This window comes from Prionailurus bengalensis, chromosome X (assembly GCF_016509475.1).
Source record: "Prionailurus bengalensis isolate Pbe53 chromosome X, Fcat_Pben_1.1_paternal_pri, whole genome shotgun sequence".
Lineage (NCBI taxonomy): Eukaryota > Metazoa > Chordata > Mammalia > Carnivora > Felidae > Prionailurus > Prionailurus bengalensis.
Window position 1 is genome coordinate 44,015,087 of NC_057361.1, and position 19,174 is coordinate 44,034,260.

The 19,174-nt window shown below is 37.8% G+C and overlaps 1 protein-coding gene across 1 annotated transcript in view; it reads right to left on the minus strand.

Moving 5' to 3' along the window:
* DGKK (diacylglycerol kinase kappa) overlaps positions 1–19,174 on the minus strand; it is a 163,653-nt gene that overhangs the window by 103,892 nt on the left and 40,587 nt on the right. The window contains exons 2-4 of the mRNA XM_043570257.1: positions 13,327–13,437; positions 11,532–11,612; positions 9,462–9,566 (exon numbers count right to left, since the gene is read on the minus strand). Coding sequence (XP_043426192.1) covers positions 9,462–9,566; positions 11,532–11,612; positions 13,327–13,437 — 297 coding nt within the window. The remainder of the gene's footprint in view (positions 1–9,461; positions 9,567–11,531; positions 11,613–13,326; positions 13,438–19,174) is intronic.

Below are 19,174 nucleotides of genomic sequence, written 5' to 3' on the forward strand. Positions count from 1 at the left end.
ATAGAAGTCTGTTGCATTTCTATACCCCAATAATGAAGCGGGAAAAAAAAAGAAATCAAGGAATTGATCCCATTTACACTTACACCAAAAACCATAAGATACCTAGGAATAACCTTAACCAAAGAGGTAAAAGATCTGTACTATAAAAACTATAGAACAGTTATGAAAGAAATTGAAGAGGACACAAAGAAATGGGAAAATATTCCATGCTCATGGATTGGAAGAACAAACATTGTTAAAATGTCTATACTCCCTAAAGCAATCTACACATTCAATGCAATCCCTATCAAAATACCACCAGCATTTTTCACAAAACCAGAAAAAACAATCTAAAATTTGTATGGAACCACAAAAGACCCCGAATAGCCACAGAAATCCTGAAAAAGAAAAGGAAAGTGGGAGGCATCATGATTCCAGACTTCAGGCTATATTATAAAGCTGTAGTCATCAAGACAGTATGGTATGGGCAAAACACAGACACATAGATCAATGGAACAGAATAGAAAAGCCAGACACGGACCCATAAGTATATGGTCAACTAATTTTCCACAAAGTAGGAAAGAATATCCAATGAAAACAAAATGACATTCTTTTCAACAAATGATGTTGGGAAAACTGGACAGGAACATGCAAAAGAATGAAACTGGACTACTTTCTTACACCATACCAAAAATAAATTCAAAATGGATTAAATACCTAAATGTGAGATAGGAAACCACCAAAATCCAAGAGAAGAGCACAGGCAGCAACTCTTTGACCTTGGTTAGAGCAAGTTCTTACTAAGCAAGAGAAACAAAACCAAAAAGAAACTATTGGAACTTCATCAAAATAAAAAGCTGCACAGTGAAGGAAACAATCAACAAAACTAAAAGGCAACCTATGGAATGGGAGAAGATATTTGCAAATTACATATCTGAAAAGGATTAATATACAAAATATGTAAGAACTTATCAAACTCAACACTCAAAAAACAAATAACCCAGTTAAGAAATGGGCAGAAGACATAGACACTTTTCCAAAGAAGACACCCAGATTGCCAACAGACACATGAAAAGATGCTCCGCATCACTCATCATAAGGAAAATACAAATCAAAAGCATGATGAGATACCACCACACACCTGTCAGAATGGCTAAAATCAACAACACAAGTAACAACAGGTGTTGGTGAGGATGCTGAGAAAGAGGAACACTTTTGCACTGTTGGTGGGAATGCAAACTGGTGCAGCCACTCTGGAGAACAGTATGAAGGTTCCTCAAAATGTTAAAAATAGAACTACCCTACAACCCAGCAATTGCACTAATAGGTATTTACCCAAAGACTACAAAAATACAGATTCAAAGAGGGTACATGCCCCTGATATTTATAGCAGCATTATCAACAGTAGCCAAGCTATTGAAAGTGTGCAAGTGTCCATAGAGTGATGATATAATATATATATATAAGTTCCCTATATATATATTATATATATAAGTTCCCTATATATATAATATATATATAACATATATATATATATATATATGTATAATGGAATATTATTTAGCCATCAAAGATAATGAAATCTTGCTATTTTCAGTGATGTGGATGGACCTAGAGGGTATTATGCTAACCAAAATAAGCTAATCAAAGAAAGACAAATACTATATGATTTCACTCGTGTAGAATTTAGGAAACAATACAGATGAGCATGTGGGAAGGGAAAAAAAAGAGAGAGGGAAATAAATCCTAAGAGACTTTTAACTACAGAGAACAAATTGAGAGTTGATTGAGGGAGGTGAGGGGGGGAATGGGCTAAATAGGTGATGGGAATTAAGGTGGGCACTCATTATGATGAACACTGGGTGTTATATATAAGTGATGAATCACTAAATTCTTCTCCTGAAATCAATATTACACTATATGTTAACTAACTAGAATTTAAGTAAAAATTTGGGGAAAAATAAAAAATAAAAAAAGTGTACTGTTTAGTTTCCATATATACATGAATTTGCCCATTTTATTGCTGTTATTTATCTCATTCCATTATGGTCAGAAGAGATACTTGGAGTGATTTCTATTTTCTTTTTTTTTTTAATTGAGAGACAGAGTGTGTGGAAGTGAGTGGGAAAGGGGCAGAGGGAGGGAGGGAGAGAGGGAGAGAGAGAGAGAGAGAGAGAGAGAAGAATCTTAAGCAGTTTCCACACCCAGCATGGACCCCTATGCGGAGCTCAATCTTACAACTGTAAGATGATGACATAAGCTGAAATCAAGAGTCATTTAACCGACAGCCACCCAGATGCCACTGATTTCTATTTTCTTAAACTTGTTAAGACTTGTTTTGTGACACAATTTGTTACTATCCTGGAGAATGTTCCATGCACCCTTGAGAAAAATGTGTCTTGCTGCTGTTGGGTGAAAATTTCTGTATATGTCAGTTAGGTCCATTGGGTCAATAGTGTTATACAAGTCAACTGTTTATTAATTTTCTGTCTTCAGGCTTTATACATTATTGTAAGTACAGTATTGACATTCCCTATAATTATTGTATTGATGTCAATTTCTGCTTTCAGATCTGTCATTATTTGCTTCATCTATTTAGGTACTCTGATGCTGGGTACATATATTTTTATAACTGTATTTTTCTGTTGAATTGACCCTTTTATCATTATATAATGCCCTTCTTTGTCTCTAGAAACAGTTTTAGACTTAAAGTATAGTTTGTCTGATATAAGCATATATCATATAGGCATATGATATAAGTACCTCTGCTTTCTTTTGATTGCCATTTGCATGAAATATATTTTTTAGTCTGTTCCCTTTCAGCCCATAATTTCTTCAATTCTAAAGTGAGTCTTGTAGACAGTGTTATTTCTGGATCTTATTTTTTTTTTTTTTTGCATTCAGGTACTCCATGTCTTTTTTAAGTTTTAATTTAAATTCCAGTTAGTTAATATACAGATTAATATTAGTTTAAGAAGTACAGGTCAGTAATTCAACACTTCCATACAGCATTCAGGTCTCATCACAAGTGCACTCCTTAATCCCCATCACCTATTTAGCCCATCACCCCCATCCACCTCCCCTCTGGTAATGATTAGTTTGTTCTCTTTAGTTAGGAATGTGTTTCTTAGTTTCTCTCTCTCTCTTTTCCCCCTATGCTCATTTGTTTTGTTTCTGAAATTCTACATATAAGTGAGATCATATGGTATTTTTCTTTCTTTGACTGACCTATGGGGAAAACTGCACTGTTGATGGGAATGAAAAATGGTGCAGCCACTCTGGAAACCAGTATGGCAGTTGCTTGAAAGCTTAAAAATAGAAGTACCCTATGATCTAGTGATTGCACTCCTAGGTATTTACCTAAAGGATACAAAAATTACAGATTCAAAGGGGTACATGCACCCCATGTTTATAGTAGCATTATCTACAATAGCCAAAATTTTAAAACAGCCCGAGTGTATGTCAACTAATGAATGGATATACATACATACACACACACACACACACACACACACACACACACAATGGAATATTACTCAGCCATAGAAAAAAATGAAATCTTGCAATTTGCAATGACATGGTGGAGCTAGAGAGTATTACAGTCCATATCTTTTGATTGATGACTTTAATCTATTTACACTTAAAGTAATTGTTGGTGAAGACTATTACCACTCTGATATTTGTTTTATATATGTATTTCAGTTGTTTTGACTCTGTTTTCTTTTCTTGTCTTTTTTTATTGTTTGATGATTATTTTTTTGCAGAGATTTGTTTTGGTTTTCTTCTCTATCTTTTATGTATCTATCATAGGTGTTTTTTGGGGGGAGGCAGCTCAAGACTTGTATAAAATATCTCATAGTTATAACATTCTATTTTAAGTTGTTAACAATTTAGCTTCAATAGCACACAAAAATATTACACTGTTACTCCCCCCACCAAACACATATACTTTGTGTTCTTATAGACAGAGTTTGCTTATTTTTATGTTATGTATGTATCCATTAACGAATTTTTACCTACTAACTTTTATTTTAAGGTTATAAGAAATTTATCCACTACATAAATTAACACATTAATTGCCATTGTTATATTGATCCTTCTACAGATATATATTTTCATTGACTTGTGAGATTTATGCTTTCATAAGCATTCATATTGTTTAGTGTGTTTTTATTTCAATTTGAAGAACTCCTCTAAGCATTTCTTATACCCATCTTTAAGGCAGGTCTAGTGGTGACAAACTCCCTCAGTTTTTGTTTGGGAAAGACTTTACCTCTCCTTCATTTGAAAGGATAATTTTACCAGGTATAGTATTCTTGTATGTAAGTTTTTTTTTTTCTTTCAGCACTTTGATTACATCATCTCACTCTTTCCTGGTGGAGAAGATATATATGAAAAAAACTGCTAATAGTCCTATTAGGGCTCCCTTATATGTAATAGGTTACTTTTCTCTTGCTGCCTTCAAAATTCTCTTTGTTCTTGACTTTTAACAATTTGATTATGTCTTGGTGTAGTCTTCTTTGTGAAGAGATCTTGTGTGAAGTCTTTTGAGCAGCAATGGAGCTGGAGTCCAGGATGTGCGTACGGCTGCAGGAGTGGAGGTTGTGATTCTGGTTGTGGGGGGGATCAAGATGCAAGATGCATGAACTTGTATTTCCAACTTTCTCCCAAGATTTGGGGAGTTTTCAACCATTATTTCTTTAAATAGCTTTCTGCCCCTTTCTCTTTTTTTCTTGGATTCCCATAATGCATATATTTTTTTGCTTTTATCCATGCTTTTTCATTATTTTTTTCTCTTCTGACTGGTTTCAAATGACCTGTTTGCAGATTCTTTCTTTTGCTTGATCAAGTCTGCTGTTAAAGCTCCCTGCTTCATTTTTCATTTCATTTATTGTATTATTCAGCTCAAAAATTTGGCTCTTTTTTAATGATTTCTTTTGTTGAGGTTCTCATTTTGTGCATGTATTATTTTCCTGGTTTCACTGAATGATCCATCTGTGCTCTCTTGGAGCTCACTGAACTTCCTTAAAACAATTACTTTGACTTCTCTTTCAGGAAATTAATAGATCTTTATTTCTTTGATGTCAATTACCAGAAAACTATTGTTAATTCTTTGGTTGTGCTCTGTTTCCTTGTTGTTGTTGTTTTTTTTTTTTTTTTTTGTATTTTTGGTACCATTGCATTGATGTCTGCACATTTGATGGAGCAGTCACCTCTTTCAGACTTTACAGATTCTCTTTGGGGATAAAGACTTATCTATAGGTGGGTGTAAGGATATCAATTTGGGTTGGATATGGCGGCTCTGATTTCAAGGTGTGCAGCAGCAGTTCCTGCTTTAGGAAGGGCACAGCAGCAAAGTTTCAGTGGAGCTCCATCAGCTGAGGCCAGTGTTGGTCAAGGCTGTGGGATTCCACAATGGTGGTAAGAGCTGTTGTGCTCCTTGGTGGTGAAGGCTCCTTGGTTATCCTGTTCTCCTTTTTCTCTACAAAGGAAGTCATTGCCAAGAAGATCCCTATTATTGTTGAGTTCAGTGTGTGGGCACACACGTGTCTGTAGGTGCCTGAATCAGGGTCACAAACACATTTGCTGTGGCAATGGTGTTGATGTCTGGGCTGTGGGCACCTGCAGAGTGGCCATGGCACTGGGGTTGGAGTTCAGGGTCATCCAGAAAAACTGGTATTATGGACTGGGGCGTAGGTGTATTTATCATGATGCCCTGGTGTGTGTGGCATGGATATGTGCTGAGCAGCCATGGAGCTGGAGTCCATGATGTGCGTACGGCTGCAGGAGTGGAAGTTGTGATTCTGGTTGTGGGGGGAGATCAAGATGCAGTGTTGGCAGCTTAGTGGGGTGCATGCAGTGGCACTTCCCCAGTGTAGGCACAGTGGTAGCAGCTTTTTCAGGGACATTAATGCAATAGCTCTCTTGGGGAGCATCACAGCAGCATGGGCTCCAGGTAACTGATTGTTTTAGCATCAATAAAGTCTGTAGAGCATCTCCATGGTAGAAGTTGCATGTGTCCACAGCATTGATGAGGACTGTTGGAATCCTCCTGCTCTCCTTTTCCCTTATGGAGGGAAGTCAGACTAAGGGGATTCTTTTTGGCCCCAAGCTCTGCCAGACTGGAGGCTGGGGCAATGCATGTAAATAACTAGCTATGCTTTTCTACATGGTCATTCTGTCTCTGTGCTCCATAGAGTTTCTACAGCTTCTTTATTGTATTCTGGAGCTCTTTCAGAGCTATTCTAGCTAGGATGTACCTCTTTATTTGTTGTTCTTGATGTTTTTGTGGGAGAGAGGATGAGCATTGGGACCTCCTAATCCACAATCTTTCTGATGTCACTATGAAAAATTAATTTTTTATACAACATTCTCAGAAGCAATTCCTTAAATAGTTTGCTTTAAATGCTTCTAGTAACAGGAAGGTTTCTACCACAAGGGGCAGCAGATGCCATTCTTGTAGCACAAACTGAAATGTTAGAAAGTTATTCTACTAGGCCAAAGACTAGAAAAACGTTCTAAAATTTAGACCTTTAACAACTGAATGGACTCTTTTGTAAGAATCTTAGTTCCCCATCTTTGGAAGCATTCAAATAAAGGCTGCATGACTTGATCTAAAGATGCTTTAAAATCTAGAATCTGGAGTCTAGATGACTCTTAAGGTCCATTCCCATTCCCATAGTCAATGGGTCCATGACAAGTCATTAGAAAAAGCTAACCTTTTAATCTAGTCTTTTAAGCAATTGCTTATTTCTAATTTTCTCCTTTCTATTCTTTCTTAAGTCTCCCAGACTCATACCTTTTATCTGCCTATCACTTTTCTCTCTGCTTTGCCTCTTTCATACATTTAGATTTTCCCCACCTCCATCTCAGCATCTACAATTTGTCTTCCCTTTCTATCTTCATTCTGGGGCTTAACTTTGTCTTGTCTGAATTAATCTATAGCTTCATCTATGATCTTCTGTCCTCTGGTCTTTCCTTCATCTAATCCAGCTTGTACTTCTAAAATATCCTTTTGATAAACTCTCTTCTCTTTCCAATCCGTCTTTAAACTGAACTTTGATCATATTGCAACTCTTCCCTACTCTTTATTCTGGCATTGATAATCCTCTACAATCAACTTCAGGCAACCTCTCCAGACAGTTAAACTCACTTTCCCAAACTCTTCTGGTTAAATGGAGTCCCCCTTTTACTCTGTTACAAAAAGTTTCTGTTTTTCTGTTACTCACCTTTTGCTTATACCAATTCCCCTGTTTAGGACTTACCCTTACCCCTAGTTCCCTGTCACCAATAAAACCCCATTCATCTTTCAAGGTCAGTCTTAAATCTATCCTCTATTATCTCAGGAAACTTCAGCCCATACTTATCTCTTTCTCTCCTGAACTCTTATACTACTTTACTGTCTGTTTCATTCTTCTGGCAATCAATCATGCACTGTCTTGTAACATCTCTGAAAACTATTATTTATCATGAGTACTGTCATTTAACTGTTTCTTTTGTGTATCTTGTCTTCCCAACTACCTAAAATGCTCACTGTGGCTGGGAGCCAGTCACACCTTTTTTTTAAATTTTTTTTAACGTTTTATTTATTTTTGAGACAGAGAGAGAGAGAGAGAGAGAGAGAGCATGAACGGGGGAGGGGCAGAGAGAGAGGGAGACACCGAATCGGAAGCAGGCTCCAGGCTCTGAGCCATTAGCCCAGAGCCCGACACGGGGCTCGAGCCCACGGACCACGAGATCGTGACCTGAGCTGAAGTCGGAGGCCCAACCGACTGAGCCACCCAGGTGCCCCAACACACCTTTTCGATCATCTATGGAACAGAACTGAGCACCTGCTAAGGGCATATTCCTTAATGTGTACTGACTATTTTGTAGTAAGTTATCCAATTACTTTATACTGACTTTAATAGACCACTAACTCAATAATTAATCTTCTTCACCCTATATCAGGCATTGCTGGTGACAGAGACTAAAAGAGACCGTTAGAGATAAGGTACATATGGGAGAAAGCATATTTGACTTTTTAAGCCTCATGCAAGATGAATTGCTAAGATGCTCATGATGAGACATTTCACTATCAGCTAAAAGTGTACTTTAATAGATTTAGGTCCCTGGAGCAGCTTCACAGAAGTTGTGATTGCAACCTGAAACTCACAATTCTTCCAAGAGAGTAAACAGGTATATTATTTTTTTTTCCTTTCTGGTTTGTGCTGGGTAGTCAATACCTAGATGTTTAATTCAACTAAATCAGGAATAGCACATCAATTCTCTGATGGCTTTCTCTAGAAGCATTTGCATTTCTAGACTAATAAGTAAAATCTCTCAATTATGCATAGACAATGTGAGCCTGGGAGAGGCCTTACAGATATGTGGAGAGATACCTAGGCCCACGTTCAGTCAACTTATCATGTACTAATAGCCATGTGTAGCAATGAAAATCAGTGTTTAAGAGCCAGAGGAGTCATAGGGAAATGAGGACACATGGTTTTCTCCATGGCATTATTTTTACTTATAAAACCCGTTATTACCATTGGTCCATCCCAAATGCCCATAACAATCCTCTATCTTTTGCTAGTTAATTAAAATATCAGCTTCTTTTGCTTTAGGATGAACTATGTATCATTCTCTTTCTAAACCCTGGCTCTGAGATTACCCTCAGATTCATTTATTCATTTAAAAAATATTTATTGAGCCTCTACTATGTGCCACACACTGATACAAGGAAACAAATGACAAAAATCCCTCCCCTTTTGAAACTTCTAACTATTGTAGGTCTTCAGAGGAGTGGAACGAGGGCATAGCCCAGAGTTTGAATGGTATACCATTTGTTGCAGGGAGCAGTGGCCAGAGGTTTGGTATTAATAATAAGAAGAAATCTGCTAATCTTTGGAGAGGACTGCTCCTTGCTCTTCCTCCTACATTAGCATAGGGTTTAAGGACATAGGTTTTAGAATCACACAGCCTGGGTCCAAATCCTGCCTTTTCTACTGAATAGTTATTTCATCTTTGTCTATTTTTTTCTCTTTTGTGAGCCTGAGTTTCATTAGCTGTTATTGTAGTCACTCAGCAGACCCAGGTCAAAACTGCTGATTACAGCTTTGCTAACATAAGAACATCGAGGTTAGCTGCTTACATCCATCGGGCATATAGTGACATCTACATATCAAATGGATGTGTAAAGAGGAAGGCACTTGTTGGGATGAGCATTGGGTGTTGTATGTAAGCCAATTTGACAATAAATTATATTCATTTAAAAAAGAGGTATCTAAACCACATACTTACCATGGTTTGAGTCTAAGTGAATTATTCCTATTTATAAATAGTTCTAAACAAGTTTCCTAATGATATCCATCTATAATTCCTGACCAGATGGTCTCTCTACTTCCATTTTCTATTTCCCTTTTTGAAAGGTGGCTTAACTAATACAACCCATTAAACATTTACTTCTGAGAGTTGTGTGAGTTCTCTACTATTTTTCTTACCTTGCGAATTTCTCCCTGTTGAACAGTTTTTATGACATTGATCCATTCTTCCATGTCTTTCCGGTTGGGTGCAGCCAGGGTAACTTTTCGTTGTGGTGTGATCACCTAAACAAAAAGTCACATTATTAGCTGGCTCACATTCTACAAGTTTGCCCCCAAACAGAGCCTGTGAACTCTCTAAGGAACTAGGCAGGACTATCAACCACAACCCAAGCCACTTCTTAAATGTAAGACAAATTCTCAGATACCTACCCCAAATAATAATAATGGTAATAGTAATAAATAACACTTTAATGGCACTTACTATGTGCCAGTTACTGTTCTATTACACTTTATGTATACTATTTATTTCAATCTTCATTAAAACTCCATGATATGAGCATTATTATTTTTCTCATTTCATAGTCAGGAAAGCTAAGGCAAAGAAAGTTTAATGACTTGCTTAGGGCCACCTAGTAGTTAGAAAGCTGACCTAGAATTAAAATCTAGATTCTTTGGCTCCAGAATATATACTCTTAAGTACTAAGCCATGCACCATCTATTACTCCAGAGAGGTTGTCTGAAAATCCTACTCACTGATGCTCTATCTACTTAAAAAATGGTAAAAATGGTATACACTTCAGCAGGGTGTACCTCTTTCTGTTTGAGGAGAGAGTAAAAATAGTGAGGAATCTAAAAATCCAGTTTCTCTCTTGCTTATGGTCAAGCCAACCTGAAGAGAATTTTACCATTATGTCTCTTAATCCTGGTTGGTGTAAGAACCCCAGCAGGAATAATGAGAAAGCTATGCTGAGGGTCTAACAGAGGTAGACCATAGTCAGGACTTGGTTTTTTGCCAGAAGGTAGGAGGGACACAGATGGCTATAGCATCAGTGATTGCTTCAGTAACCCTACTTGTCTTTAATACAAGCCTCCCAAATCCTGGAACTAGTGCTCACAATGCCAACAAGCAATTGTTTTTTCTCCTTTTGCATGTAGCACAGCATGATTCTGTGATAGATGGGAATAGAATCTAGTGGGAACTGTGATGATGCCACTCATTTGGTCCAAACCCACTCTTGTGTGGGGCTGGTGAACAGTGCCTCTGTGTTTTAATTAGGCTAAGGGACATCCTAGTCCTTGGGATTTCTTTGTAGAATAAAAATGAAAAACATTAGCCTGTATGCTCATCACCCAAAGGTTGAGCTTTTTGGGACTGGGCCAACAGAACTCTTAACTTTACCCTAGGTCAGTGTGATGTAATAAGAGAGAAATGATAGTAGGGTCTCCCTCTTATAGCCTATTGCTTTCCTTTCAAAAGATTATGAAGTGTGGACCAGCGATAGAAGTAGAGGTATTGGGCCTGTAGCTCTTTAGTCTGCTAAGTACTGCTCTCCTGAAGGGGAACCCCAGTCTCCATAACCCATCACTGAGGCTGGAAGAAGACAGTTCTGGGAGGAGGTGGTTAGGAGAATTCCTGGGCCAATGGGCTTGCTATTTTTCAGTGAGATTTCTGGTCTGGATTCACTTGAATAAGCAAAGACTTATGACATTTCAGCAGTGCCAAACCCTTGAATGCATCCATAGAAAATCCTCTGCTTTCTTTGAGGTGCTCTTATCAGTAATCTCAGCACAAGGTAGTTTTCACTTTGGATTTAGGTTATTATCTATCAGATCAAAGGAGAGAGCGTCATGTAGTTTGATTTTCCTGATATGTTATACAACATATTAGCGGTCTCTTGAAAGCCTCTCAATGATACTTTTCTGAATCACCTTCACCAGGAGGATTGATTTTTTTCATAATAGTCACTTCCCCACCACCCAGAAGTCAGTTCAGATTTATACCAGGCTGGTATTAGAGAATAGGGACATCACTTTTCCCCCCTATCAGTGGGCTGGTAGAAAATATTTACATGAATAATTTTCAGCACTCATTTGCAATGCTTACTTTAAGTGGATTCCCATATACACTTTAGGATCAAAGGAGACTTGGGAAACCTGAACTCCAAAGAGGCAACACATGGGTATGGCAACCCCTTTTCCCAGCTAGCTCACACCTCTACCCATTGAGTCATTTCCAATGTTACTTACACAAAAGCTATGGAAAAGATTTCTACAGCTGCTTTCTGCCAAGGCGACCTGAGACAGATCAATTGTTTCAAAACGTGCAAACTAGGAAGATATAAGAGGGAGAAGGAAAAGAATCATCTGGTTAATAATGTCAACAGACACTAAAAGGTAAACACACACAGACACACACACACACAATAGGCATTTTTAGCAGCCATGAACCAATCATATCTCTGGCTTCAGTGCTGGGATTTATTTAGCATCATGATTTTTTGTTGATATATCATGTGACAAACAAAAACCAAACCAAACTAAAGCAAAACACAACACTTCCTAAAACTCTTATGTGGATTTACAGGAAAGCTTAGGTGGTTCAGAATTATTCAAAACTAAGGTTTTATGCTGGAGAAGATAAAGGGATATGGTTTAACTAAGGGCCTAGTGGAGCAGATAGAAGTTATTAATTCCTATTTTATCAGCTGGCAACCTCTGACTTTGTTGCTAGTCCTATCCAGTTTGAGGCCTGCATCTCCTTATAAACTGGTTCTAATAGGTAACATCCAGCCAGCAGCAAGGATAGCAGCACTAGGAATACAGATAGGGCTGGCTTCACTGGTATGCATCTTATGCATTCATACAGGGCACCATGTTCAGCAGGGCCCTGCACTTGGTTTAATGTTCTGCTATTGCAATCTTGACATTTTTAATAATTTTATCCTTGAGTGTGTATTTTGTAAATGAAGTCCAGTGGGACAATGGCTCATGGACATGAGCAGGGGAGATATGCACAATCTGCATGTCCACCCCATGCCTTGTCACTCCATTTGCATTCATGATGCCCATGAACATACAATTCCAGTGGACTCGTGATGTGTAAGAGTTCAGTAAGACTCAAAGCAAATATAAGGTAAGCATGCTATACCTATGATTGAGGACGTAAGGGAACTGTTAGCCCTGAGAGTCCACAATTTCTGTAGAGACCAGGACTTGCTTCAAATACAGAAAAAGGCAATAGTGTTCTAAGAAACATGAACAACCAAGGAACCCTATTGTGTTCTTTCTTACTTATGTTACTTCCCTGTATTAGCCAATAATTTATGTTGAAATGATAACATTGAAGGAAAGAAAGATAGGGTAGCCCATAGTTCCTTTTCCTTTTAGTCAGGGCATTGGTAGAATGTGTAAATATCAAGATGTGAAATAAAAACAGTTTAGCTGGTTTTGTATACTGTTAAGAACAAAATATATATGTGTGTGTATGAGCTACTAAATACAACTTATATAATTTTTGTGGTTTTTCATATGAATTAAATGCTTTTATATTTGTTTTTATAACTGACATTGTACAATGTGCAGATGAATGGCAAAAATGCTCATAATTTAACATTTTATTTTTTCTTTACTTAGAATGACATTGAACAACAAATAAAAGATGCCATGACAAATCATTGCATTATATTTTTGTATCTTTAATGACATTTTTTCCTTGATTTTTAAATAAGGGGCCCTGCATTTTCATTTTGTACGAAGACCCACAAATTATGTAGTTGGTTCTGAGTGTAGAAGCTAACTGAGGAATCTGTAAAAGGGAAGGGAAAGAGGAAGGGGAAAGGAAAGAACAGTATCCCCCCATTTGGCCCAAAAGAACAAGTTAAAAGAAAAATAGATTTCAACTTCTACCTTGATATTTGCCAACATGTCTTTACCTATTAGCCTATTTCTCCACACAAACATTTCCTGAAATCCCCACCCATTAACCCAAATGACAAAATTCTATAGATATTCTATAGAATAAATATTCTATATTTTCTCTTACGGCGGGATGGTGTGCAAAACAGAGTCTTTGTCCTCGAACCAGAAAATATCTAAGCTTCCATCTCTTGAAGGAATTACAGTTCTTCAACAGAGGTCCTTCCTTCAGTATTTTCTGAAAAATAGAAGCATAAGGTTGAGTAGTTAGATGAATTTGTAAGACCATATAATTTGTCCTCTCAGTTAAGAATATCAGACATCTGGAAGGCTCTATCTCTGTCACATATCTGAGGAATGGCCTGAGGGACAGACAAAAATACAAGGAAATTAGTTCAGTCTGAAAAGGAATTGGTTATCTTTGGATATCACATTAAGATTATATAGGCTCTAAGTTCCTTGAGATATATGGCCCAAGAACCATGGAGAACATCTCCACTGGTGGTCAGGGATAGGGATGAGTGACATGAACACAAAAATAAGAACAACATTCCTGGGCACCTGGGTGGCTCAGTCGGTTGAGTACCTGACTCTTGGTTTTGGCTCAGGTCATGATCTCAGAATTCATAGGTTCGAGTCCTGTGTCAGGCTCTGCACTGACAGCATGGAGCCTGCTTGGGATTCTCTGTCTACCTCCCTTTCTCTGTCCCTCCCTCCACTTTCTATCTCTCTCTCACACACACACAAAATAAATAAGTCGGGGCACCTGGGTGGCTCAGTTGGTTGAGTGTCCAACTTCGGCTCAGATCATGATCTCACAGCTCAGGTCATGATCTCACAGTTCGTGAGTTTCAGCCCCGCATCGAGCTCTGTACTGACCACTCAGAGCCTGGAGCTTGCTTCAGATTCTGTGTCTCCCTCTCTCTCTGCTCCTCCCCCACTTGCGCTCTGTCTCTACCTCTCAAAAATAAATAAACATTAAAAATTAAAAAAATGAATAAGTAAACTGAAAAAAAATTAAAAAAAAAAGAACATTCCCAGGACAGAACAATTAATAGGCAAAAAGGCAGATTTTCTTGGAAGTCTCCACATTGTAACTCTATACTGTTCTATCAGCTTTAGAACGTTTCTTTTAGAATATTAAGCTGGATCATATCCCTTCCCTGCTCACAAAACTCCAATAGTTTCCTAAAATTTTAAGAACTAAATCCAAAGTATTTATCATGAATTCAAAGGATTCATGATCTGGTAAGAAAGGACAAAAAGGCACCAAAAAGTAAATACTTTCTGATTATTTTCTTTATGTACTTCAAGTCTGGTCACTGCTTTTTCACTTCCTTATTTAACAGACGGACTCTAACCAAGCATTGAGTCTATTTACCATTTTTACCTCAAGAAAGTTTAGAGTTACATTTATGGGATACAAACCAACATACAAGTTTGCCATTTGGGAGAAGTATTCACATCCACCAAGTTGGAACCAAACCCATACTGAATGGACAAAGAGCCAGACTTAGTTTAAGTCACCAAATCAAGGCTCTACCATGAACTCCATCCATAATCTAAATTAGAATTCACCACTGAGTGGTTGTGTACGTGTTTTGTTTGGCCCACCTAGTGTTTTTGTTTTTGTTTTTGTTTTTTGTTTGTTTTTTAATTACTTTATTTATGTATTTATTTATGTATTTATTTATTTATTTGTTATTTGAGAGAGAGAGCATGGGGGAGAAGGGCAGAGGGGGAGAGAGAAAATCTTAAGCAGGCTCCATGCTCAGTGTAGAGTCTAACACTCTACAAGGTTGTGGGGCTCAATCCCACAACCTTGGGATCATGACCTGAGCTGAAATCAAGAGTCGGATGGTCAGCCGACTGAGCCACCCAGGTGCCCCAGTTGATAATATTTAAAATGCAGAATATTTCATATGTATAAAAATTAAGGTTTCCTATTTCTTAAAAAACCCCAGAACATCTGGTAACAGTGTGGACCTATATTCTTACATAGCAACAATCTGGTGGAACAGAGTAGCAGCTGCTCCCTTCAGATTGGGGTGTCTGACTCCAGCAGGCATTTGAGTTTGGGACCCTGATCTAAGCAATACTTTGCTACTCCCATTCTCCCAAATATACACACATCTATTACACTCTCTGTCCAATTCTTTAAGCTACAAGGTAGTACTAGTAGAGAGAACCTCTGTCAATTATAAAATAAGTTCATGAACAAAGTTTACCTGAATCCTCTTGATAACTTATGAGAGTTTCAAGATTATTGTAATACTTTCGAGATGCTTACAAAAGAATAGTGCCAAGGAGGCAAGACAAAGAGAACAACAAGATGTTGTGGGAAGGGGAAATGTGTCAGGGAGAGGGAGAAATTATATTTAAGTTGTTGACACTGAATCATCAATTGAGAAAACAACTCTTCTCTTTTTTTAATGTTCATTTATCTTCCAGAAAAAGAGCACAACTCTTCTAAGCATTGAAATTACATCATTCTTTCCTTTCTCTGGTCTGGTGGCCTATGGTATATACACTCTCAATGATGGTATTTAATTTTTTCTATCCTAACTTTCTCACCTCCATGCCATATATTCTTCCACACTAAGTCTTCATGATACCTAAGCAGTCATATCTGTCTCCTTCTATTAAAGACTTAAGCTCAAAATTTTAACTGCTTCAACCACTGAATCCATGCCCATTATTTCTGCCCATTTCCCAAGTTATTCTACTCTGTTGAATACTAAATGCTCCTTGTACTGTTCTTATTTTGTCACATACAGTGCCCTTTGTAATGGCTCATTTTATAGTTTTTGGATGGATATTTTTCCCTTCCCTCCATTTTCAGTTTAAAGCTTCCCTTAACTTCTTTAAAGCCACCCTTAACATCAACATTCCTCTTACTGCTCTGCCATGCCTAATTATCTTTTCTTCCTGTTCCTTTGGAGGAGGGGGGCGCATGATGGGATGAGGTAGTAATGAGAAATGAGAATCTTCCAGAAGATTCCCAGAACTCTGGCCTTTCTGGCCTTCAGAAAATTCTCAGACCCTGGTGATTTGAAACACTGAAATAAGTAGAATTCATCCTCTTCTCTCCAGCTGCTTCCTTCCATCAACCCTTAGTAATGATCACTCTTTAATTTCACTTCCTGGTACTTAAGAAATGTTCTCTTTTCTTTTCTTACCTGTGCCTTCCTAATTAATGACATCCTGTTATCCATCCAAGGACACAGTGAACCAATTAATTAATTCATCTATTAATATGAGGACACAGCAAGTCATCAAAACCTTCAGTTCTCATTCCATGAACCTAGCATTTGTCATAGTCAAGAAAAAGGAAAAAAATACTTTGTGGTGCATATATCATTGGATAGAATGCTTCATTCATATTTTATGAGCTCCTCCTATGGACTCCACCTTTGGGTAGGCTCTTTGCAGTAGCTGAAGGCACATTCCCCATCTCAAAGATGAGGATAGTGGGAGTGGAGGAGGAGAGATTGATATTTCATGTAGAGAAACTCAAAGGTATGTGAGATCAGAGAATTATTTAAAAGAGCCTTGGAGGCTTCATGCTTATTGCTCTAAATTTTTACCTTCTTGTTCAAATGAGGTGTTCCACCAAGACAGTGGCTGTCTACTCATATATCCTGTCATTGGGCACACCAGCCAAATCACAATGATCTCCTTTTTGTCCCATAATATTAAACAGGTCACTTTGAATGCACTAGCTTTAAGTATATGGCTATATACTCAATGCCCATAGGAGGTTGGTTGGTAACAAAAGGCTCATCAAGACCTAGCAGGGGAATTGGAAAGACCAAGATAAGTTGCTACTAAGTTCTAAGTGATCGTTAATGATTGAATGCTGACCAGTGTTACAAGCTTATTACATTTTTCAAGACAAGCTGGCCATCTAGGCTATAATTTGTGTGAATTTTTATAATATTGAAATGCTAGCAACTAATTAAATTTTTTAAAAAAAAATTGTGAGTGCCAAACAAAACATGTATGCAGGCCAAAGTCTACCCATAGGAACCAGTTTGTAATTTCTGAACTATAACTATTGTCACTTTCTCTAGAGGACAAAGTGAATGAATTGGTGGGTATTTCTTTTTTTTTAATTTTTTAAAATGTTTATTTATTTTTGAGAAAGAGAGAGGGCATGAGTCAGGGAGGGTCAAAGAGAGAGGGAGACACAGGATCTGAAGCAATCTCCAGGCTCTTAGCTGTCAGCCCAGAGCCCAATACAGGGTTCGAACTCATGAACCATGAGATCATGACCTGAGCTGAAGTTGGACATTCAACCGACAGAGCCACCCAGGTGCCCCAAGTGGCGGGTATTTCTAGTGTCAGAGGAGATCACAACGTATGGGTTCTGAGTTTGTGTATGAGGATTCTCTCCATATGAGATATATATTACCATGTTGGGAGCAGATAAATGTTGATGTGATTTATGTATAATAGGGAGGAAGGTTAGAAGGTCATAAAAGAGTTTAAGTTCTAAACACAGACTCTATATCATCAACTCTGAACTTCTACAAATATCCAAATCTGGGTAGAAGAAGGTAATGTTCCTATAGTTCCTTTCCTTTTCAACTCTGTTCCTTTTTGGGAGAAACTTACCTACTAACCCAATCCTTATTTTTAAATAAACCTCTCTTTATTTAAAAACTCAATAAGTGGCTCCTGGAAGCCAGTTTGAACAAGTAGAAGCTAAAAATCACTCAATGGGTAGTCTCAAGTCAATAAAATATGTGCATGCAAACAAACTTTTACCTGCTCAAGTCCACTAAACCTAACAAGGATGTGACACAAAAATTAGAAGACACACACACACACACACACACACCCTGCAAAGGGAAGCTTTGGAAGAAGAGCCCTTGTCTATCCCATGAGAGGATTTGCACAGTGTTTCCAAGTTCCTGGCTGCCTACAGATAATATCATCTCATTGCCCTTCACCACAACCATTCAGTGTTATCTCTAATTTCCAGAAAGTAAATCTGGGGCTTCGACATTTTCTGTTGCTTTGCTTGAGGAGCCACAATTACAAAATGCTGGAGGGCTCTATGCTCTTTCCACTACTCTGTCCATGACAAGCAAACTGGGAGAGACTGATTAATTAGTATGTGCATCACAGAGTGAACATACTACCCTTCAAACTTCATCCTGAAAGACAAGGCCATAGATATTTAAGAATTAAAACTTGTTCTGAGAATATCTCTGAATACTCAATACTAAAACTGTTAATGAGCTTCCCTCCAAGAGGCAAATGGTAATCCATGGGGGGCAAGAGGTAGTTCTCCTGTTTTTTTAAAGTAAACGTAGGATTGACTAGAAGAGTAATGAGAATTCATATATATGCAGCATTTTCAGTTGATAAAGTCCTTCTACTTTTGTTATTGAATCCTTTCAGAAGTCCTCTGAAGTAGGTAGTGAAAGCATCTCAGTTCTGTCCTTTGAAAGATCACCTGAACTTCAGTTTAAGTGGCTTGTCCATATATTTTTGTTTCTAAGACATTATCAAGATATTTGAACATTTTCCTCTCAAATAAGATTGCCAATGTTTATTTTGCATTTCTGAGATTTTGCAGTGTCTTGAGGCTAAAATATTTGTCAGAAGAATGCATCTCTAATGTTATTATGAAAGGCAATGAAGAACAGGCTTCTAAATGGGAAATTGTTCTTGGTGGCCACCTTTACAGGCACACAGCGGTTTCATAAAATGGAGCACACCTGTAATCCTTTTGGTCCAAGCTGCCACACTTCTGTGGCATTTTTTTTTATGCTTCAATTAGAAAGAAGTTAGGAAGAGTCATAGGATCCTTGTGCATACTGAAATGTCATGTGACCCACCTAATGCTTCTCAAACCAGGACATACTACAGGCGAGCCTCCTAGTCCTTCCTGCCAGTTCTGACACTAAAACCCAAATGACACTGCAGTGTCTACTCTTAAACTCTCAAGGTTGGCTCTTTTGTAG